General features: G+C 40.2%; 1 protein-coding gene across 1 annotated transcript in view; it reads left to right on the top strand.

The window, feature by feature from the left end:
- The window catches only part of LOC128689725 (inactive tyrosine-protein kinase 7), a 169761-nt gene that overhangs the window by 136600 nt on the left and 8031 nt on the right, over positions 1-25130 (top strand). The window contains exons 2-3 of the mRNA XM_070087620.1: positions 8210-8363; positions 17712-17735. Coding sequence (XP_069943721.1) covers positions 8317-8363; positions 17712-17735 — 71 coding nt within the window. The 5' untranslated portion in view covers positions 8210-8316. The remainder of the gene's footprint in view (positions 1-8209; positions 8364-17711; positions 17736-25130) is intronic.

Genomic DNA, 25130 nt, shown 5'->3' on the forward strand with positions numbered 1-25130 from the left:
CACATGCTGGCAAGCTTATTTCCAAGCTTGAACCAGAGAATAATTAGAGCGATTTCTGTGAAAAGTAACTCACATTTAAAAATTAAGTAACTGTACCCGCAAAGTATATATAAATAGTATTCTTTGGAATACCTAAGTATAGTTAGGAGGTAATTACGCACCAACGCGACAACCCTATAGAGTATTTCTGAATTTTTCTGCGGAAATTCTTCTCTGCACATTTCTTCAAGCAGTGAGCCGAGTTTCATATTTTCAATAAGGTTTAAGGGTTTTTGTCTTGTGAATAAAGTTATTGTTACTAGAATATTATTTTTAGCAGATTTATTACTGCCGTACTACCATTAAACTATTAAATTATTCTTTAATAGTTTTAATAGCGTTTGCGTGTCATTACTTGTTTGTTTTGTGTTTTGTTTTTGTTTGTGTTTTTTGTATGTTTTGATTTTTTTTTTGTATTTTTTTTTTAGTGGTTCGTGTGTGGTTTGTATTTGTGTGTATACCAACGACTGTATTGCTTTGTACCGTATGTAACCATGGGAATTAACATGGCGTATATATTTTTTATCTAATGCAGCGCAGCTTAGCCGTGCCCAACTTAACTCGGGTCAGAATACATTGAATGGGTGACGCTTAGCACAAATAAATAAGCTTTGCCTCGTGATACTCAGGCTTCTTGTTGCCTGGCCAGTGCTAGTATGTATTCCCATGTATAAATACTGTAGTTTTAGTACGTAATAATGAATCTGCTTTGTGTGTACTGTATGTGTGTTTGGATTTGTAATGTAGATCAGAGTTCTCCCTCATCTCTTCTCTCGCGTATATAAAATAATTTATGTTGCAACGCACTGTGAAGAATATTCCTTCGTAAAGAAATCTGTGTCTGTTGTGTATGGGATACGCCTTCCTGAAAGAGTGTGTTTCCCAAGTAATGTTATCATGGGGAGGCGCTTAATCCGTAGGGATTATACAACGCCTGTGGAGAGGGGTGGGGTATTTAGGCTCAGTGCAGGGAACTGGAGCACAGATGCAATTCTCTAGATCACGAGGCAGTCACCAGCGTCTAGGAACCTCCCTTGAAGGGTTCCCAAGTAATAGACACTCCAGCTCTGTTGGAACGAAACCTTTGAAGCAACCGTAGCTGCTGAAGCTGCAGTGGAATATTTTACACTATTCTCAGTGCCCTGCTGAAGTCTCCCAGCTCAGGATGACATATTTCAGCGCTGTATGAAATCTGTTGTGTTATGGAATATGACAGAGAAACTGTTTGATTTTGCTCTCGCTATGTAATGATCATGTAGAGTAATAGCACATTGCTGATTTATCCAGAAAACGGGAACACAGACAAGTAGCACGAAGTCACAACCTGTTGCAGACCTGAAGAAAGGGAGAGACCTGCAAACAGGAGAAATCAATAAATTATATAGTAAGTACTAATGACCGGAGGAGCAAGTCAAAGGATATTAAAAATTAATAATAAAAGATAAATAACAAAGCTTAATTTTTTATTTTAGGTGATTTTTTTTAATCATAGATACAATGGCTAGAGAAGGAATAGGATCTTATTATATATAATTAATGGTTTTAAGTTCAACTAAAAAAATTTTAAGAGGTTGGCCGGTAAGCCAGCGGAAGGCCTAGATCAAATGGCCAAAAGCTCCAGCTGCGGGCCATCGTATGACCCGCATGAAAGGAAATATATCCTGTTTCCTGACAGACATTGTGCCTACCTACGACTACGTGCTTCTTGTGACTGCGAGACGGTTTTGAAGAGTAGAAATAATTCTGGGATGAACAGTGGAAGGAGAGAGACAGGTAAACTGCTGTGTAATGCTTGCTTATGGTGCTGTTGGGAGGGCTGTTGCTGTGCCACTCAAATGAGTGTTGTAGTATAGTTTTTGCCTGGTTATTTTGCCGTGTAGTGATGTATAATAGTTATGTGCGCAACACTGCACTTCGGCGAGGCTGACGATGAATTAGTTCTGCCTTTGTTTTTGCAACAAACGTTGTTGTTTTGACGCTGCAATTGTCAGTTGTCACCACGTACATTGTAATCCTACCTTAGAACACGAAAAAAAAGGTTTATTTTTTTAAGTAATGGATATCACATATGTATTTTTGTTTACGGGGTGGCCCACTTAGCCAGCTGAATACCTCTGTCATATGACCAAAAGTGGTTCACTACATGACCAAGATGAGCGTCAGGAAAAATTTTCCCCTTTCTTCTGGCTAATAAAATACCACTTCCATCATTTCATTGCTCTTACACTAGCGTTACCGTTGTCAGTGGTCGCAGCTAATACCATGGTTTACAGCATCCCCATTGGAAAAACAAATGTGGCTGCTATTGCTCTCGCTTCCCTCTCCCCCAGTCCATCCCACACTTCCATTACCATCGCCATAACCATCAGCGCCATGGTCACTAGCTAAAAAAAACTCCTTTGCAGCCTCCATCAGCGTGGCGTCAACGACACCAGTGACAGCACAACACCACCTATACGAGTATATTTTGTTCCTGACTTTTCTTGCTTCAGGAGCTCGTATCAACCCCTGACCACCACACACCGCCCAATCTGGTTCCTGTGACAGAATTTCTTTCACATTTGATTTCTGTGTCCTCCAGAATCCAATCACTTGTCGCCTCCAGCCCAGTGTTGCCCAACAAGCTGCAGCCAGATCTGGATAGCTCTTTTCGAGTTACTTAGTTCAACATCATTCCCTCACTCCCTCCCCTCGTCCCCCACCTAATCAACCACCCTTTCCCCTCCAACACAATATGGTCAAAGAATGTTTTCACAACCGAATATCTTAAGTGAGGAAGCTATGATAAATATAACAGTACTGAACATGTCGAAGGTCATATCTGCTCTGCTAGGATATTGAACTTAGAAGCAACAGATCAGACCTCTTCCACTAAACTGTAGATCATAATTTGTGACAAGCATCATGTAAGAGAATGGATACAAAATGAGTGACACTAGTGAAACACTTTGAGGTAAACAAAAAATGCACCAACACGAGTTCAGGACGAAAAGTCATCTCTAGGATACTTAAAATATTTGATGGAGCCGGAAAAGTGTGCTAGAACAGTGGGTGGAATTAGTATTCCTAGACAAAAATGCCTTCGAGAAAATGATAATCTTCGAATATGCAGCTCCAGCGTGGAGCACTTCCAACCTAGCAAAACGTAAAAAAAAAAAAAAAAGTTACAAACAGATATTTATATTGTGGAACAACAGTATTCAGAAAGAAAGTACTTGGTGTAACACCTCCGAAGGTGTGTATAATTGTCGGAGCACCCATAAGGAAACTGGGGATCTTTTAGGAGTCTTTTAGACAATTTAATGGAATTTTATTGGTACTGGTCATTTTAACTTGCTCTGGTAGTATTTATTTGTTTTGCTTTATTCATGTTAGTAGTTGGTGCTCTTTTGTGTTCAATGTTTTGTACTGTCAAGAGTGGTCAAAGCGTACTTAAAATATTAAAGCGACCTACTCCAGGGACTGATCACTTCAGTCAGCAGAAAGCTGCCACCACTGACACATCTCCCAACCTTTTCCCATTGACTCGCCTCACGAACAGCCCAAACCAATCCTGAGAGATCGTAATGCCAGAGCAATAATAATTCCAGCTTTTCAGAAGCAAAATCTTTTAACCTCTTGAAGTTATTGAATCCATAGTGGAACTGTTAAAGACAGAATCATTGCTTTACTTAAATTTCACAGCTTAGGCTGACAGACTTCACTGTGTGATGTTAGAAACTCATTCTGTGTGATGTAATGACAAGGAAACATTGCTGCCATTTTTCCCAATATGTAATTGTCATGTAGTAGAGTAGCGACGCAATGCTGACATACCCAGTGTTGTTTAAAAGAAATAAAACCCTTAACAACCCAACGCCCTCACCATTCACCTCCCTCACACCCTGCAGCTCCCTCATTCTCCTCATAGTCAGGCCGCAGCTGAAATATTAAACAGGTGTGTGGAGGGAGTTGAGCTAACGACTGCACGAGTTGGGTGTTGTCAATGAGGCCTCGTAATTGGCTTTTGTGTGCGTGTGTATTCACCATGTGTTTACGAGGGGTCGAGTCTCAGTTCATGAACCACACGCTGAGGAAAATGTAAGGGAAGAAGGTAGAGCCTTAGATCCTGGCCACATATTCAAGAGAAGGACCAGGGGAGATGTATAATGTACAAGATACTCGGAGAAATTGACAGTACGACCAACTGACCAAAAGAAAAGTACTGAAAGAAGCTCAAAACTCAGATAACCCAACAATCACGTCAGAAAAACTTCAGTGCCAGTGGCATTTGGAATGAGCCGGATGAGAGAGAGGTAGAGACAAATATAATAGAGTTTCAAGGAGAAGGTTATTAAAGGAGAGAATTTCTTTAATGCAACCTAGCCTAACCGAACCCATTACAGCAAATTTGTATATTTTAGTAAGAGACTTATATCGGGAATAAATAAACGAACTATAATGCATGTGAACCCAATATATTTATAGGAAATGTTGGTAACGTTTATGATATATGATTGAATGGCTCTTGCCCTTGATTTTAATAATAATGATAAAACAATCACATCGATAGATATGACTGAGGTGTATTTACATGGTTAAATTTATTATATTTTAGAAACTTGTATATTAGCTTTTCCCTGAGGTCACTGATCCAAGCTGACCTTTGCCCTTTCTCAGTTTACTGTTAACCTGCCTGTGGTCATTGGCCTTAGTTGAACCTTTCATTATTCACCACTTGTTAGCTGCTGATGCCTCCCGACGCTTGATGCCTCTCGACACTTAATGCCTCTCGACGCTTGATTCCTCCTGATGCTTGATGCCTCCTGATGCTTGATGCCTCCTGATGCTTGATGCCTCCTCATGCTTGATGCCTCCTGATGCTTGATGCCTCCTGATGCTTGATGCCTCCTCATGCTTGATGCCTCCTGATGCCTCCTGATGCTTGATGCCTCCTGACGCTTGATGCCTCCTGACGCTTGATGCCTCCTGACGCTTGATGCCTCCTGACGCTAGATGCCTCCTGACGCTTGATGCCTTCTGACGCTTGATGCCTTCTGACGCTTGATGCCTCCTGATGCTTGATGCCTCCTGGTGCTTGATGCCTTCTGACGCTTGATGCCTCCTGACGCTTGATGCCTCCTGATGCTTGATGCCTCCTGATGCTTGATGCCTCCTGATGCTTGATGCCTTCTGATGCTTGATGCCTTCTGATGCTTGATGCCTTCTGATGCTTGATGCCTCCTGATGCTTGATGCCTTCTGATGCTTGATGCCTTCTGATGCTTGATGCCTCCTGATGATGCCTCCTGATGCTTGATGCCTTCTGATGTTTGATGCCTCCTGACGCTTGATGCCTCATGATGCTTGATGCCTCATGATGCTTGATGCCTCATGATGCTTGATACCTCCTGATGCTTGATGCCTCCTGATGCTTGATGCCTCCTGATGCTTGATGCCTCCTGACGATTGAGGCCTCCTGATGCTTTATGCATCCTGATGATGCCTCCTGATGCTTGATGCCTCCTGATGCTTGATGCCTCCTGATGCTTGATGCCTCCTGACGCTTGATGCCTCCTGACGCTTGATGCCTCCTGACGCTTGATGCCTCCTGATGCTTGATGCCTCCTGACGCTTGATGCCTTCTGACGCTTGATGCCTCCTGACGCTTGATGCTCCTGACGCTTGATGCCTCCCGACGCTTGATGCCTCCTGACGCCTCCTGACGCTTGATGCCTCCTGACGCTTGATGCCTCCTGATGCTTGATGCCTCCTGACGCTTGATGCCTCCTGACGCTTGATGCCTCCTGACACTTGATGCCTCCTGATGCTTGATGCCTCCTGATGCTTGATGCCTCCTGATGCTTGATGCCTCCTGACGCTTGATGCCTCCTGACACTTGATGCCTCCTGACGCTTGATGCCTCCTGACGCTTGATGCCTCCTGATGCTTGATGCCTCCTGACGCTTGATGCCTCCTGACACTTGATGCCTCCTGACGCTTGATGCCTCCTGACACTTGATGCCTCCTGACACTTGATGCCTCCTGACGCTTGATGCCTCCTGACGCTTGATGCCTCCTGACGCTTGATGCCTCCTGACACTTGATGCCTCCTGATGCTTGATGCCTCCTGATGCTTGATGCCTCCTGACACTTGATGCCTCCTGACGCTTGATGCCTCCTGATGCTTGATGCCTCCTGATGCTTGATGCCTCCTGATGCTTGATGCCTCCTGATGCTTGATGCCTCCTGACGCTTGATGCCTCCTGACGCTTGATGCCTCCTGATGCTTGATGCCTCCTGATGCTTGATGCCTCCTGATGCTTGATGCCTCCTGACGCTTGATGCCTCCTGACGCTTGATGCCTCCTGTTGCTTGATGCCTCCTGATGCTTGATGCCTCCTGATGCTTGATGCCTCCTGACGCTTGATGCCTCCTGATGCTTGATGCCTCCTGATGCTTGATGCCTCCTGATGCTTGATGCCTCCTGACGCTTGATGCCTCCTGTTGTTTGATGCCTCCTGTTGTTTGATGCCTCCTGTTGCTTGATGCCTCCTGTTGTTTGATGCCTCCTGTTGTTTGATGCCTCCTGTTGTTTGATGCCTCCTGTTGTTTGATGCCTCCTGTTGTTTGATGCCTCCTGACGCTTGATGCCTCCTGATGTTTGATGCCTCCTGACGCTGCTAAGTTGTGATGAAAGACGAAGAGAGTGATACTTCTGAAAATAAAGATTCATATCAGAATATTTCATTTTATTTACTTTCCATAGTAACTATTTCTATTATTATTATTAAATTCATGGAGCAGCACTAGACCAGTAAAAGTGAAATAACCTTTGAGAAATGCCAGATAATCCGCTTTGGCGAATGGAAGGTTAGTTCTGGTTCTTTGAATCAAATGCTTCAATCATTGTCAATGAACCACCACCTTTTCCTCCCCCCCCCCTCAAGAAACCACCCATCCCCTCAAGAAACTACCCCTCCCCCTCAAGACACCACCCCTCCCCCTCAAGAAACCACCCCTCCCCCTCAAGAAACCACCCCTCCCCCTCAAGAAACCACCCCTCCTGCTCAAGACACCACCTCTCCCCCTCAAGAAACCTCCTACGCCTCACTCCCTAAATCTTCTCGACTATTGATCCCTGACAGCTCTTTGCCCCAACTTAATGCCCGATCACTGCAGCTAAATACACTCAATCCTCAATTACAGGTCAGCGGCAGTGCCAGCGCTACCTTACCTCGGGCAACTTGTAGGAGAGTCTTTTGACATTAATAAGTTAATAGCGTTGTTCGGAGGCGATAGTTATTAAAGCTTGATCACCTGTGTTTAGTGCTTGCTGATTTTATAGTCTGTTGATTTTATCTTTGTTATTGTGTTGTATATATTATTTTTAATTGAGTGTCGTGACCTACGTGAGAGGCTGCTGCTGCTGCTGCTACTGCTGCTACTGCTGCTACTGCTGCTACTGCTGCTGCTGCTGCTACTGCTGCTGCTGCTGCTGCTGCTACTGCTGCTGCTACTACTACGACCACTACTACTGTTGATATTATTACTACTATTGCTAATACTAGCCTTAGTCATTTCTGAGTTAAAAGTTTAACCCTTGCATACAAAAAAGACACAGGGTCTTCTGGGTAATATTTAGGAAGCTGCCATTAGTCAACGACACACGGGGACCTGCTTCTTAAAAAAAAAATCCACTGACAAAGACTGTTCAAATAACCTAGGAAAGCAACTTTCCGCCATTTTGTGGGTTTACTACAATAAAAACTGTTTGGTGTATTTTTGAATAAACAATATATATCGCCAATGATTAACCATACATCTTGTAAATATTGTGTTGCTGGAGGAAGATTATATATAAGTATTCTGTCTTTACTGTCTAGTTTATGCTTTGGGCGAAAATATCTATTTTGCTGGGAAGTAATATAATCCATTCTCAAACAAATCTTAAAAAAAAAACTTTTTTTACGTGAACAGATAAAAATTAAACTGCAAAGTAATTAAAGAGAAAATATTACATGCAAATCCCATTTCTTGGTTCAACCCGAATTACTTACCCCCTGAAAGGCTTTGGTTCTTACTGGTTTAGTGCTTTCCGAAGAGCGTAATAATAAAATCCATTATATAAGGTAACAGGAAAATGCATAAACTGAAACCTTAGCTGAGCTTTCTTCTTGATTTCTTTGCAGGAGCGCAGAGTCTGTTCATCACACCGTCTGGAGGAGAGCAGTCTGTGTTCCAAGGTGACAGTTTCTTCGTGTCCTGCTCCAGTAGTGCCACCAACGTCCAGAGGGTCATGTGGACAGGTCCGGAGGGTCAGCAGATCACCGACTATAAGGGCAGGTCAGGGCTGACGATTCATAGTAAAGGAGTTATGTTGGTTAGGTCAGAAGGGATTTTTAGGTAATTACCCTGTTTCAGAGAACAAAAATTAAACACAGTTACAATGGTTTGATCATCAGACATTCATTTTGGACAGGCAAGATTTCATTTTCATCTTTCCAGTATATTATGTGTCCATGCCGGACACATTAACTTGGTGAAACTGATATTATGGTTAGGTCAGACAGTGTTCCAGGACACACACTTTAGTTATTTCGTGTAAGGTAATAACCCACTGCCCTTTTGTTTAGGTCTGGGCAATAAATAAATATCCTTATAAGTTAGAACAGATGAAGGGAAGTGTATGATGATTAAATCAAACGGAATCAGAGGAATATAGTGTGAAGTCATGGGACTAACTCATGGCATTAAAGAAAGTCATGAATATACGTGTTGGTCGGGTCGTGTGAATTTATTGGGAAATATGTTGGCATGGTCAGACGAATTTAAATTCGAAACCGGGAATAATCATTAAGGTGGTATAAACCTTGGTAATAAATACCGACAAGTTGGTTTAGAAAGACACGTAAGCAAACACTATAACATATTTATTAGAAAACGTTTCGGTCCTGGGACCTTGATCACTTCTAACATACAGAGGTAGAAAGACATTATATATATAGGCGGAGAGTGAGATGTGACGCACGTGACCTGAGGAATGTCATAAGAACATAAGAATGGAGGAACACTGTAGAAGGCCTACTGGCCCATGCGAGGCAGGTCCTCTGTATGTTAGAAGTGATCAAGGTCCCAGGACCGAAACGTTTTCTAATAAATATGTTATAGTGTTTGCTTACGTGTCTTTCTAAGGTAGATTGTGCAGAGTCAAATAAGTATTCCCTTGTTGTGTCGCGGATTGTCATGAGGTATATTTGCCGACACGTCATGTGGGACCAAGATGGATGCTGATTGTTCAAACGTGTTGAGGGATCAGGGTTAAATAGCCATCCACTGGATTGAGTCATTCAGGGTCATAGTGGATATTCACTCGCCGTGTACGAGGACTCAGGAAGGCTTATTCGCCTGTCGGATTAGTTCGGATCAAGACGGTATTTATTTGTATAGTATAGAGAGATTACAGAAGATATTTTGTTAAGCCAATTTGATCTTTGCTACATTGTTTAAATATAGTGAAGACACTGTGTGTCGAGAGCATCTGACCACACAGCCTCTTGATACTAACCCTTGAAATACCTGTACGGTAATGTAGAAATGGAGGACAAAGAGGGTTAGATATGAAATGGATGAAGATTCGGTACAGTGTGCTGAATCACTGATTGTGTATTATATAAAAGTTGGAAAACTAAGAGTGTATGTGATAGAGCTGTGATGCACCACTGATAGATTGTATGATTAAAAAAAGTGCTAGATCACGTGTGTGTACTCACCTAATTGTGGTTGCAGGGGTCGAGACTCGGCTCCTGGCCCTGGTGTGTGTGTGTGTGTGTGTGTGAGTGTGATGCGTAATGAAGCAGTATTGGATGGCTGAAACTTGGGAACTCCTAGGTCAAGTTACCAGTCAAGTTATCCTCCGTCAGAGTTCGGGCTGTGTCTCTCAGGCACTAATATCGTCTCTTCTTATTGTTCAGTTTTAATATTTTACTTCCACTTAAAAATTTCTTTCCATTCTTTCGATCTGCCAGCATAGGTTTTAGAGATCGCATCTCATCTCACAAACACTCTGAAACATGCCTTGCCTAAATTCAAAGCCATTTAAATAATGGATTGCGTATGGAGGAGGAACCAACATGGCTGACTAAAGTCTTCAGAGGCCGTGGGAGTCTTCCTCTTACCAGGACTCATCGCATACCCTGAGAGATTATGGCACACAAGCCAGTTTCAGGCATTTAGAAGTGCCACAGGAGAGCAGCGGGGAGATTCTGAAGCCCGGAAGTGAGGGTAAAACGAGCTCTCATCTTAAGTTGTGAAGAGAGGAGAGTCCTCCAAGTAGAATTTTTTCGGGTCAAGTTTGATTACCCTGCCCATGTACCTTGCTCTCATCTCGCCACCGTCTGAGTGTTTGATGTGCCTCCCTCCAGCATCTTCTGAGGGATCATCCAGGCTCTCGCTTAGAACGAGTGGTCAGTGAATGAGCTCAAGCAAAGCTCAATCTATTTTCAATATTTTTTTTTTTTTACACGAGAGAGAAGATTTGTGGTATTTTGATATGGGCGAGTTCTTAATGCAGTTAATGTATGGATGATTCTAGCATTGTTAATGTGCTGGTGTTGTGTGTTCCAACAATGTGTGCTTGGTTTAAGCACTGTTTGTGTAGCTATTAAGTTGAATAACTGTTGTGGTTTTATTTCTGCTCATGGACCGGGCCTCGGGGGCGTTGACCCCTGAAACACCCTCCAGGAAAGGAAAGTATTACCTACGCTTAATTCTTGAAATAAGGTCTAATATTTCAACCCAAACGCAACGGTTGTGAACATATAATTTTATGTTTGCTACCAAAGTCACTCTCGTAATCGCACTGGTCGATTATCACTTTAGTCATAGGCAATTATCGCCAATTACCTGGGCTTGGATGATTAGTTTCTGACGATGCTGGTGGAACGAGGTGGTGGCTGTTGTTCGTCTGTTCTCTATTCAGATGAGGCGACTTGATGCTGGTGAAGAACTCTTGACCCAAGGAGTTGAAGATGCTCTTACCATTTTCTGATCAAACCTGATTTAAAATGTGTGTTTGTGGGGGTGGGGGGTGGCGTGTGTGTGTGGATGACGTGTGTGTGGATGGCGCGTGTGTGGATGGCATGTGTATGGATGGCGCGTGTGTGGATGGCATGTGTATGGATGGCGCGTGTGTGGATGGTGGGTCTTTCAACTATACACTGGGGAACAATGACCTTAACAGGAGTTTATAAGAATCGGGATTATTTTATTCTTCCAGAGATTTAAGTACTTACGCCTGTCTGTCCTAAAAACAAACAAGGTCTGAGCTCGTCTCTCACCCCCCGCAGACACTGGAAATTTCTTTTCAGTTTCCCCCATCTGAATGTAGCCGAAGTTTCTATATTTATATTGCCAGGAACGGCAGCGAAAGTTACCTAGTCATATCTCATCTGAAGGAGGGATAAGTTTGTATGCTTTGATTAACTCTGAAGGCAGCTGATATGAAAATGAAAGTCTCTCTGACATGAGCAAAAGTTTGAAAAAGACTCTTCTGTCGTCTTTAGGTTGACTTTATTTTTTTCATCTCATAGGCAAGTTTAAACTGGCGTTATTTCCACCGGGAAACGTTTAAGAAAGTTTTTCTTTCTCTTGAGAGGCTGGACTTATTATTTTTTCTCTTAAAGATAAAGGAAAAGTTCGTTCCCTCTCTCTCTCAATTCTAGTACTGGAAATGTTTGCCTCTCCTCCTAAGACGGTAAAATATGTATCTGTTAAGAGTGAAACTTTGTCTAAGAGTGAAAGTTTTACTGTCTCCTTGTAAAAGTGACTATCTCTCAGCCTTCCAAACACAGTAAAGTTTTGTGCTTATATCTTATCTTTTGTCAAAACAGAAAAACTGAGCCTGTCTCTGTTAAAACATAGGTTTATGCAGGTCACTTCTCTTAAACACAGAAAGATTGTGTAGATCTTTTCTGTTAAAACTTAGAAAAGTTGTGCCGATCTCTGTTAAAACAGAGAAAGTTTGTACCTTTTTCTTATGTCAAGACTTACATAGTATCTCCTCTCCTTTCAGGTGAGTGAAGAGCTCCCCGAAGAATGTCTGTGCTTCTCTTGTGCGTAGAGTTGTGGCGTTTGTCTTGTTCTAATGAGACAGCTGCAGTATTTGTTAGTGGCTTCTGAGAGAGAGAGAGAGAGAGAGAGAGGAGGGGGGGAGAGAGAGAGAGAGAGAGAGGGCGGTAGGCCCCAACACAATAAGGATGAGATGAACATAGTGAAAATCTACTCGTCTGGATACATCTCCCTTGTTCGTGAGAGTGTTTGTGGAGTTGGCCCCTTATCACTGCATCCTTTACGAGTTTTTTTTTATTTCTCTGCCACCCTGATACTAAATAAATACTAACTAACGTCGCTATAGTTCATTTGAAGCTTTAGCTTGTGTGTCTCAATGTCTGTATCTTTTTCTGACAGTTTCATTCTACCCAGTAAATTATTCTTTAGAATTTTGCACGTCGTGATTGTGTTCTGACTCTCCTCACAGTTCTCGGTTAAAGTTCCTTTAGTCTCTCCTTACAAGGTATTCGTCTCAATTCTGGGATTAAGTTTTATTGTAAGCTTTTGAGCCTTTTTAAGTTCTGAACCTGTTTAGACGAGGGCTCCACATGAATTAATTTTATCTGTTTGGTGTTTAGTATTGCGGAGGATTGTTTACGTCCTGAATGTTGTTCTAGTATATGCCGCGGAGGTTACACTGTGTTTTGTACATCTCTGGAGGAATATCTGCTGGGATGCTGACACATCTTTGAAATGTGTTCAGTCTCCGTTTTGCCTTTTTTTTTTCCTCTTTTCCTCTTTTGCCACTACTTATCAAAGTCGTGTGTGTGTGTGTGTGTGTGTGTGTGTGTGTGTGTGTGTGTGTGTGTGTGTGTGTGTGTGTGTACTCACCTAGTTGTACTCACCTAGTTGAGGTTGCGGGGGTCGAGTCCGAGCTCCTGGCCCCGCCTCTTCACTGATCGCTACTAGGTCACTCTCCCTGAGCCGTGAGCTTTATCATACCTCTGCTTAAAGCTATGTATGGATCCTGCCTCCACTACATCGCTTCCCAAACTATTCCACTTACTGACTACTCTGTGGCTGAAGAAATACTTCCTAACATCCCTGTGATTCATCTGTGTCTTCAGCTTCCAACTGTGTCCCCTTGTTACTGTGTCCAATCTCTGGAACATCCTGTCTTTGTCCACCTTGTCAATTCCTCTCAGTATTTTGTATGTCGTTATCATGTCCCCCCTATCTCTCCTGTCCTCCAGTGTCGTCAGGTTGATTTCCCTTAACCTCTCCTCGTAGGACATACCTCTTAGCTCTGGGACTAGTCTTGTTGCAAACCTTTGCACTTTCTCTAGTTTCTTCACGTGCTTGGCTAGGTGTGGGTTCCAAACTGGTGCCGCATACTCCAATATGGGCCTAACGTACACGGTGTACAGGGTCCTGAATGTGTGTGTGTGTGTGTGTGTGTGTGTGTGTGTGTGTGTGTGTGTGTGTGTGTGTGTGTGTGTGTGTGTGTGTGTGTGTGTGTTGCGGATATGTGCGTGTGCGATAGCGTCTGCGGAGACACGAGGGAGCTGTTGGATAACTTCGATGCTGCTACTACTCCGTGAACTTTGTAAAGCGCCCTTACAACATCTTGTGAAGGTCCTTCTTGGGGAAATGTGGTGGTGTTTTGTCTCTCACTTCGCGGCTCCAGAGAAAACGTTGTCGCTGAGTCCCGTTTGAAAAAATACCTCGTGCTTCTTTTTTTTTTTTCCTCAGCCACTACCAACAGTTTCATCGCCACCACCAACTTTCACTACCGCCAAACTAGCACCGCCACATCATTACCATTACAATATTACCACATCACCATTACAGTACTACCATATCACTACCATTACAGTATTACCACATCACTAAACTACTACCACCACCACTACTGTTAGCACTTCCCCACTACCACCACCGTAACCCCCCCTCCCTGCTAAAACCACCACCGCCATTACCACAACCACCATCCCATTCCCCAGTTCCTCTTTGTCTGGAAGCAACGCTAAAGACTCATGCATTCAAGGAACACAGAGTGGTTCTCCAGCTCTTTGTGTAAACAGCAAGCGCTCTTAGTGAGGCAAAAAGGTTTTGTATTTTTTTCTTCCCTCTGATGAGTGGGATGTCGCAAGTCCGGGCGAGAGTGGGGAAGAGAGAGCTGGGATCTTGTATGAGAAAGATAATCTTAATCTATTCCAGGAAAACACTGGAGGGGGGAGATACGAGCAGAAGGCACTGTACACGGTGCAAAATTTTCCCAGTGAAAAGCAGAGGTGCAATAAGTACACTAAGCCATAATAAGTGCAAAAGGGCCAAGGTTTTTCAACACCTTACTTTTATACATAGGGTATTTGCCAACAGACCCCTAACTGTCTTCAAGAGGGAGCTTTACGGATTCCTCTCAAACGCTTCCTGATCAGCTGGATTGTGGTGCCTACGTTGGACTGCGTGCTGCTAGCATAGCACTATTACCCTGACTTAGTTAAGTCAGCAGTCAAGGGGCGATAACCCCTTTGAAACCATGAACAGATACTCAACAGTTAAGGACTTCTGAGGGAGGAGGTCTGAGGGAGGGAGTCGCCGGGTCTAGTGAAGGAATTTTGGGTGGGTCTGGAGCAGAGGGATTTAGTGGAGTTGGCCTGAGGAAGGCTTAGCTTAGCTTGTCTAAGACAACAAAACCAGCAGAGGTTTCTTTTACATCTCTCGCAGGGTTTTTAATGCGTTATTTTTGTAGTTTTGTAGACCGTCGAGCATCGTAAGAAGTGAGATTGTCAAGGGTTTTAGTGCTGCTGTAACTACGCCCTTTTTCACAGCAAGTATAACACTCCATCCCATAACAGGAACTATCATGTATTTCTTTTATCTTCCACAAGAAAAATTATTGGCAGGTATGCCATGCGGACAGATGACTTAACTGGTAGGTTTGTAATGCTCTGAATAATGTAAATGTCAGGTGTCTGGCATGTGTGTAATGTAGTAATACTGTAACTCTCAGGAGCGGAGCACATAATTTTTCTTGCAATGTCGAATGTGAGCAATCAGGTGTGTGGTTGGTAGATAGGAGGAAATTTAGATAGGTAAATGACAGTTATGTTTAAGAGTATATAGATAACAGACCTGTGTAGCGGGAAGGGAAACAATACTTTGAGAAATTTAGCCACTGAAGACCAACGTCTTTAATTTCTTCGCAACTTCTCAAAGAAACAGTTTGCTAGTACAGGTTAACATATTCCAACAATCAGATATTAACCTGATATTAAATTCGCCAGACAATATTTGTGGATGAGTTTATCTTTAAGAAGTTGAAGGGTGAGCTCATTTATTGCTGTTTGGCATAAATGCTGCTGCCTCCTTCGTAGTCTCTCCTTGTTCCTCTGCTCCACAGACTACATCTTCACCGCTTTCATTATGTTTACAACAGCAATGAGTGAATGTCACCACTAGAGCTATCCTTAAACTGTATTACACACCTACGCGATACACTTAACCTTAAACTCCATCACATACACTCGGAATACACCTATTCTTTAACACTCGCACCAACACAATCCTGGTCCAATCCACAAGCTTACGTGATACACCTATTCTTGAACCATATCACACCCCCACATGATATAAGCGACAACTCACTTCTAATTGACAAGCAAATATACTTCCTTTACAGGCAACAAGGTGGAATCGACTGTTACTCATTAATATTCTATTTACATAGTCTTTCTCTATTTAGGAAAATTTTTATATCATAAACATTGGTAAATCCGGATCGTGTGCATATTAGGATATCACCGTCACTTGTACTAGAGAGATTTCAATTATTATTATTATTATTATTATTATTATTATTATTATTATTATTATTATTTATCATGGGAAAGCGCTTAACCCGTAAAGGTGGGACAGCGCTTTAGGATTAGGAGGTAATCGAATTTGATCAAAGGAAGGGAATGGTGGCTCAAATAACTTAAGCGAGAGTTAGGGAGCTTGTGTTTGTATCTTAAATTAAGGCATTTACGAAAGTATTACAGTACATTAATTTGAATTCAGTTATTATACATTTCAAAGAGTCGTAAAAAAATTTTTTTAACCAAAATTGGTTACACAGCTTTGTGCAGCTACACTAATCTATAGGACGTTTCACTCACTGGGAAAACGTAAGTATCCCTGTAATTTTTCAAAGGTATTGAATTCAGTGTCTCTGGAGCTGCGGTTCAAGTGAATTAGTCTGGCGCCTCGATCCATTTTGGAATCTATAATTTCTCCGATAAACTCTCTCGCATTGGAAGTAGCTTCATTTTACAATCTGCTAGACCGGGCCACACTGAAAGTCCTCACTATCTACAAACAGGAAAAAAAAAACTGAATTTTACTGTATTGTTTTGTCTTTACATATTTTTAGTAAAAAAAACAAAAAAAAAAAAACTTCTTAGCAAGGACATTACGCAGATGTTTATGCACAGATATATGAAGCGACTATGTCTTTATCTAATTTTGTACAATGAAGTTCCTAACCAAATAGCACAGTCGGGGAACTTTTATCAGTTTGTACCCGATCTAAGTTTCATTTCATCCGCATTTAACATTTCTCATACATATTATGTTATACGACCCTTGTGGGTTTATCGCTTAGTTGTGATTATATTAATCTTATATTTTGCAGAAGGATTTCATATCACAATATATATACTTAGATCTCAGCTACAGTATTAAAAGGAGATAATCATCTTTGTATGAGTTGAAACGAAAGTGACTGGTAAAAAAAAAAAAAAAAAAAAAAAAAAAAAACTAGGAATATACTTTAAGATTTTTGGGAAGGCCGCAGCGTGTTGGAGCTTGAGGTCAACCATGGCCACATCGTTGGCTTCAATCGCCCTTGTTTAACAACTTCAGTTCTCCAGTCTGTCGCTACTTGACCACTGGCGCTGTTTTCACACATTCGAAGCCGTGATTCACATTTTTATAATTGTTAGTCAAACTGAGAAACTGACGCAGTGGACAACTGAGTTCAACGATTCACCTCCACTCGGACATTAGTGCTTATGTCAAATACTAGAAATAGTGGCCTAGTTGTGCACTGATACTGGCTCGTTAATTAGGACTGTAGTTAACACCACAGACCCATACGAGTATAGCGATTGCTCTGTAACAACTGTACTTATTTTTTATATGAATTGTTGATGGTCCCTAGTGCTTTGTGTGTACAAATATATATATATATATATATATATATATATATATATATATATATATATATATATATATATATATATATATATATATATATATATATATAATATATATATATATATATATATTGTGTGTGTGTGTGCACAAATTTATGATTCAAACTTGCAGGTACACCTTATACTGATATTGTTTAACTTAATCTCTAAATCACTGTAATTAATATCTTATATAATGTCATTTTTGTTTCAACATTACCTTATTTATTATATATTGGACTAAACTCGATGCTACAGTAACTTTATTCTCTAAAACTAAATCTAGCCACTCTTTCTCGAGTCATTACTTGAGCAATTAAAAATGTTTTAATTAGAATCTTGTGCTTCCCAGGAATATTCAGCATTGAGCGACACTTTCTTGTTCTCTCTCTCTCTTCTACAGTGTGCCTTATAACGAGTTACCAAGGTGGGTTCCGAGGCATCTCATCAAGGTAGAGATGTGGGCAGGTTACCTTCCAACTTTGCCATTTCCTGTTTTCTCTCATCTATATCTGATGACAGAAAACGGGTCGACTGCTGCATTGTTATATATTTTTAGTTGGTTTAGCATGTTGCTACCTCCGACCTCGCGCTTCATAACATTTGTCAACATTTAACCGTCCGTGATAAATAACTATGCTGTAAATCAAAGGAATAATAGTAAAGCTAGAGTTAAGTCAAGCTACTTTGTGTTGGTAAAAGCCGCTCGTTCTCTTACTGTCTGATCTTCAGGTAAACCTGGTCTTTAGGTCAGCCTGGTCTTTAGGTCAGCCTGGTCTTTAGGTCAGCCTGGTCTTTAGGTCAGCCTGGCCTTTAGGTCAGCCTGGTCTTTAGGTCAGCCTGGTCTTTAGGTCAGCCTGGTCTTTAGGTCAGCCTGGTCTTTAGGCCATCCTGGTCTTTAGGTCATCCTGGTCTTTAGGTCAGCCTGGTCTTTAGGTCAGCCTGGTCTTTGGGTCAGCCTGGTCTTCAGGCCAGCCAGGTCTTTAGGCCAGCCAGGTCTTTAGGCCAGCCAGGTCTTTAGGTCAGCCTGGTCTTTAGGTCAGCCTGGTCTTTAGGCCAGCCTGGCCTTTAGGTCAGCCTGGCCTTTAGGTCAGCCTGGTCTTTAGGTCAGCCTGGCCTTCAGATCTGTTATTACCTAGTCTTCAGGTCTACTAAATAAAAGGCTATTAGTAATCTAACTTTGTAAACAGAACTTTATCGTTAAGCTTAATAGCTTAGTCCTAAACCTGTTTTCATATGACTAACATAAATGTTTTATGTCCGTTAAAAATGGCTTTTATTCTTTTTTTTTTTTTTGCAAAAGAAAAATATACTGTTTCTAATTAATAGCTGCAAGGGAAGTAATGTATGATTCTGGCTTTTTGCTTCTTGTAACTAAGGCGCATTTGTATAATGTCATTATTTTATTTGAAGGATTTAGACGAGGCTTGCGCTTAAGAAAACGCATTTTTTTTACTTTTGTTTACAGAAAACGTGAATGACCCAAGTATATTTAATGAAGAATGTAACTATATATATATATATATATATATATATATATATATATATATATATATATATATATATATATATATATATATATATTATATTTATATATATATATAAATATATATATATTTATATATATATATAAACATATATTTATATATATAAATATATAATATATATATAATTATATATATAAATATATAATACATATAATATTTATATATATAAATATAATATATATACATAAATATATAATATATATATATAATATATATATATAATATATATATATTATATATATATAATATATATATATAAATATATATATATATATATATATATATACATTATATATATATATATATATATATATATATATATATATATATATATGCAATAAGATCACAGTAAACAGGTGATTTCAGAATATGCAAAACAACCACTCTGAAAGAATAGAGAAATTCCAAGCGCTTTCGTGACTACTCACATTATCAAGGAACTATGAAAGTAAAGCATCCAAGGAAGCTATATAAGGATCTGATAGTGAGGTGCTGGCCAGACACCTTATATAGCTTCCTTGGATGCTTTACTTTCATAGTTCCTTGATAATGTGAGTAGTCACGAAAGCGCTTGGAATTTCTCGATTCTTTCAGAGTGGTTGTTTTGCATATATATATATATATATATATATATATATATATATATATATATATATATATATATATATATATATATATTATGCATAATCCTAGTTCAAAATAGTTGCTTCAATTACCTCGACATTGTTTTGAACCAGTAAGCTGCTACAGGTAGCCTGATCTTGTGTGTAGTGATTTAGTGAGATTTTCGATGTCATGATCTTGTATCCCTCCATAGCAAGAATAATCTTTGATGTCCTGACTTGGTACACTTAGTTTTTTTTTTCCAAGTGCTTGATTAGTGACCTGTTACTCTTAGCAAAATCCTGGTTGTCTTGATCTGCTACAATTAGCGAGAGCTTTAGTTTCGGGTAGTAAGCACGCACCCTTTCAGTAGCGGCTTAATCGTAATTTTAGTCGTATAGGATAGATAAACCCAATGTGAATTATGTGAGTAAATTACCTGCATGAGATTTACAAGGTATTACCTGAATTATTACCTGCAAGTAATTTGGGTGAAGTAAGTGGGACTTAGTTACAATAGGTCACCAAACTGTCACTCCCTTGATGCCCACTCCTTACAACTCTCACAAAAAGCTAGACCTGACATTAAATTAATAATTACAATGTTAAACATTAATACCAATAATGGTAAATTATAAAATAATGTGGACTGTATAATAGGCTTCCTGGGTACACAAAAGAAATTGGTATTAACACTTACCATTTAATTACCGGAAGACAATGCTGATGGAACACACCCTAACATTACCCTAACACCTAGGATTTACAATGGCCAATCCAAAAACTACTGTACTTTATGAGTAAGCATCACTTAGCTAAGGTGTGTTGTGGGAAGGATTCATTGAAGTCCTCTATTTTTTCCGTCCTGTTTGCCGAATTGTATTTATCCCAATTCTTTAGCAGGAACGTGTCAGCAATTTCTAAATTACGGATTGAGGCCGATATACAGCAAATGACCTTCGAGAACGCCTGATTACATTGCATAATTCAGTCCAGTGTTCACACATTAAATCCAATATGGTTATTGTGGAAATTTTTTACATAATTTCCTAAATGTAGAACATATGAATAATACAATTGTGTAATAAAATATAAAGAAATTTCAAGGGAGTGGGGTGGAGAACAGCCAGTAGGGACGCTGAGGAGACGCCATTTTGAATGTGTGAACACTGGTTGTCGTGGGAACTACTGCTAATAATTCGGCATTTTCCGAGGCCTGATGGGTGTTTCGGCCTGAATATGTAATAGGAACCTGTGTTAATGTTCCCTGCTGAAGAATTGAGACAGGAAATTTGTGGGATCTCAAGAATTGTGTGTGGAGGAAGGAAAAATAGAGGACTATAATTCTCCTAGGAGTACCACTCATTTAAGTGATGCCTACCCATAATGTACAGTAGTTTTTGCATTAGCCATTGTAAATTCTAGCTGCCAGGGGTTAGGTTAGGGTATGTTCCATCAGCATTAAGTGTCCTCCAGTAATTAAATAAGTGTTAATACCAATTTTATTTGTTGTCCCCAACAAGCCTAATCCTATACAGTCCACTAAATTTCAATGTGCCAGAGTAGCTGGTTTTAATACTGTAATTATTAACTTAATGTCAGGTCTAGGTTTTTGTGAGTGGTGAAGAAGTGGGCAGTCGAAGGAGTTGCACTTAGTGACCTACTGTGACTAAGTCCCGCTTACCTCACCCAAATTACTTGCAGGTAATGCCCTGTAAACCTCCTGCAGGCGATTTGCTCACATATTAATCATAATAATAATGAAGTTCCACAATTATCATAACCATTTATATAGCATATATTTTTAAATAGTAAAAAAATCATTGCCACGGGAGTGTAGGTAATAGCGTGGTTACAAGACACTGTCCACGGTGTTGAAGAAGTCATAGGTTAGGAGCAAAGTTTTACCATGGCAACCTTTTGCTGTGTGGCAATTAAAACTTGCTCTGCACCTGTCATTTCTCTCAAGCTAATGGCGTGTTGTTGACAGAGTTTCCATTGACGACTCACCGCCCAACCTGCTCGTCAATACCAGGTTTCTCATACCACGGCCGGGGAAGACGACCTATTGTGCTCTGCATAAAGCCATGACGTCAGTGCTCACGATCGATGCTACTTTTCAGACTCGCTAATTGGGTACCCGCAGCCCTCTTTCACCTGTACCAATATCCACTTCGTGTTTATGAACTAAATCCCCCTCCCTACCCCTTATCTACCCTTTTTCCTTTCAGTACCCGCAACCCGTGTTCAGACTTCGTTGTCCTCTATTATAGAAAGTGTATGGCGATACCAGCGCCTTTAGGGTATTACATTTTGTCCACTGCTGCCAGACCTAAAATACCCCTTATTTTGTTATTATCCATAAATATAGTTTGATTTATATTAGCCAAATTTAAAAGTTTTATAGAGGTTTTGATCGGTAATCAACGGACTACCCTCGAGAACGCACGTCCTCCGTGCAGGAAAGATTTATATTATTATGAGAATAACGGGCGGAGGACAGTGTCCACCAGTTCTTGCGCTGAACCGCCGACACGGGTTTAGCGATTTGTGAAACAGTTTGCAAAAACAGAACCCTCGTTGGCGAAATGCATTTGAGCAATAAGTACTTGTCACCTTGTTTTGTGGACCTGTGATTTTCTTCCTTAGATCGAAAGTAGATGCGTCCCCATCCCGCAAGCATTGTATGACCCCTTCGAGTTTAATGTCCCCCCCCCCTCCACCCTACGAATGTAATAATCTCGCCTTGTTTATCTTTCAAAAACCAATAATGAATGCGCGAGGGATGAGAGTAAATTGTTTTTCATCACTGGTTAGTTGTCCGCCTAATCCATCCTGTGTATAGAGAGACTATTGTAAAAGCATATGCACCACTGAATTAAATATGATAGTCCCCATTGTTGCAGTAGTGGGTATGTGCAACCGATAAAATCTTGAGTTGGATAAACTCAAGATTTTATGCTTTGAAAATATAAGTTGTAGACGGGTGGAACACGCTAGTACCTTCCCTGTCTTCAAAACTAGGTTGGCCAAGTATGCGAGAGAGAAGGATTGGGTTTGAGAACCTTAAAATGGGTGGGTACGCCCTAGACAGTGCTCCTCTGATCTTTTAAGCTTTGTGTCCTAGAGTCCAAGAAAGCGGACATAAATCCATGCTGAACCTCGTATTGTTAAATACGTAAGGGTAGAAAAACTTGTAGATGATGTAACGCACATTTCGATTACAATTGTTCAGAGTAAAGGTTTGCCTGCACAGTAGGCTTTTTCCAATCTGATATAGAAACATGATGACAGCCTTATGAGTTAGCGGAAGTGGTGGACAATCTTCTCTCCAGTGACTGTCTACAACCGCTGTGTAATTCCATATTTTACAATGGCTAGTCTGCAGAATACTCCGTTATGTTCCTGTATTAGACTGAAACAAAGCCCTCTGTGCAGGCGATACGTCCCTCTAATAAAGATGGGTTGCACATGACATAATCACCCTGTCCGTATTATACACCTTTGCTCCAATAATACATGTTTGACACTGCAGTACCATGGAATTTTGGTACAGGGGGATATCTTCTATTACCCTTGGCCCACCTTATGGGTGTGATCCACTTCCTCTAGTGGGCATCGCCCATGTCACCACATCTGCTGAAACTCTCCTCTGCCACTGGCTCCATTATAATAGTCTAATGCAGGAATATGACGGAGTCATATTCCTGCATTAGACTGAAAAAGCTTGCTCTCTAGGCGAAATCTCTACCCATAAAGTTACCCAGGTTTTACACAAATGTCTTATTCGTCAGTTTGTTTGTATGGTATACCTTTGATCCAAATATATCGTTATGATGGCTACATTTGTCGAGGTCACCCATCCATTTACCGACCAGACCCAATATGGTGCTTACGATTTGTTTTGTAAATAACTGTTTTGACTGACTACTGGAGTTTTGAGCGTGTAGCTTTTTAGAGTGAGTCGTATTTTTCATTGCTTGTTGCATGTCCCATGCATCACTGCCTGCCTGCCTTGGCGAGACATTGTCTCATTAACGAGGGTGAGAGATCCCTATGATTTCGAGTAATCCCTATTTTCCGGGATACAGTTACTTTATAGACTAGAAAAATTGGTTTCTAGCTCTGTAAAAACTCCTTTATCCCTATTTAAATGTCCAATTTATTATTAAATCTTTTCTTATTACATCTCGTTAAAACTCTTCTCCTGTATATTACATTTTGTCTGGTTAAAACTGTCCAGTTATCTCCTGATAAAACTGTTCCAATTATTCCTTACAAAAATCCTTCCCATTTATTCCTTGTTAAAACTGTCCCATATATTCTTTGTTTAAACTATCGTATGTATTGCTTGGTAAAGCTGCTTTATTATTAACTCATTAATATCTTATTAAAACTATCCTATTTTTCTCCTCTTGAAATTAACTATTTTCGTTAAGACTGTCCCATTGCAGTTTGTTATTCCTATTAATCAGAGCCAAAATTGCTCAGTTTCTCAGATAAAATGTTCGTCTTGTTTTATTCATGGATGTGCTAAACCCGTAAGGGTCATATAGAGCTTGGTGAATGGTAGGTAACTGGTATTGATCCAAGGAGAGAAGCTCCCATTCCTTGGATCAAGAGCCCTTCAAAATCATCAAGGCAACATCCCATTCCCAAAGGGATTTTTTCCCTATCCCCACCCCTGCTAAAACTCCAGTTTTTCCCAAGATAAATTATCCCATTATCCCCTGTTAAAAACTATGTCCTTTCTGTCGTTAAAACTGCTTGCTAAACTGTCCCATTTATTACACGCTAAAGCCTGTTAACACTTTAATATTTCTGCAGAATACTAATGACAAAGTAGGAATGTCTTTCTCCAATATGGCTTCACAGTTCCTAGTAATTCCTCGAAATTTTAACAAAAAACTGATGATGCATAATTTACTGTACAGCCTTCTTGCTTCTTACATATGAATGGTTCAGTAAATAAACTTTTGATATGTTTAGCAATTTTCAATATGTCGCCTTTATTACCAGTAGTAAACAAGATACATTTGCTTCTGTTATAACAGAGTATGTGCACAGAGAGGTGCAAATTTCTTAGTACAGAATCAAGTTATTTATTAACCATTTTAGGGATTAGAGTATTCTTGATGAGATTTAAACAGATGAGTAACCTTTTTATGGACGATATTTCGATACGCATTGATATCATTGATATTAACTATCATTGATATTAATGTCACTATTATAGCCATTTTTAGCAATGACTTTCTTGATTACTATCTTAAATGTTTATTATTATTAATAGTAGTAATACATTTTTGGGGAAAGTGCTCAACACAGGGGTCACAAATGCCTATTTAACCATGAGAAATAAGGAAAATTTACATGGAATATTTCTCGCCAGTCTTCACTTTTAGTCTTGTCCTGCCATTTTAACTTATATTCCAATATTGACCAAATCACTTATGAAAAATATTCAGGGTATGTCGGTTTTTATTTGCTTTGTAGTATGTAAGTTTTTTGTCTTGCTATTTTTATTCAAACATTTTTTTAACTATATTTTCGCCTTGGATGCATTAATTGATATTAATATATTAAAAATGTTCTTCCGAATTCCCTATTGGTTTATCACTTTCCCTGTGTCGTTGCATGGTGTTATTAGCACTGTTGCATGGACTGTTGCA

The sequence above is a fragment of the Cherax quadricarinatus genome, chromosome 22, assembly GCF_038502225.1.
Source record: "Cherax quadricarinatus isolate ZL_2023a chromosome 22, ASM3850222v1, whole genome shotgun sequence".
In the NCBI taxonomy this organism is placed as follows: Eukaryota; Metazoa; Arthropoda; class Malacostraca; order Decapoda; family Parastacidae; genus Cherax; species Cherax quadricarinatus.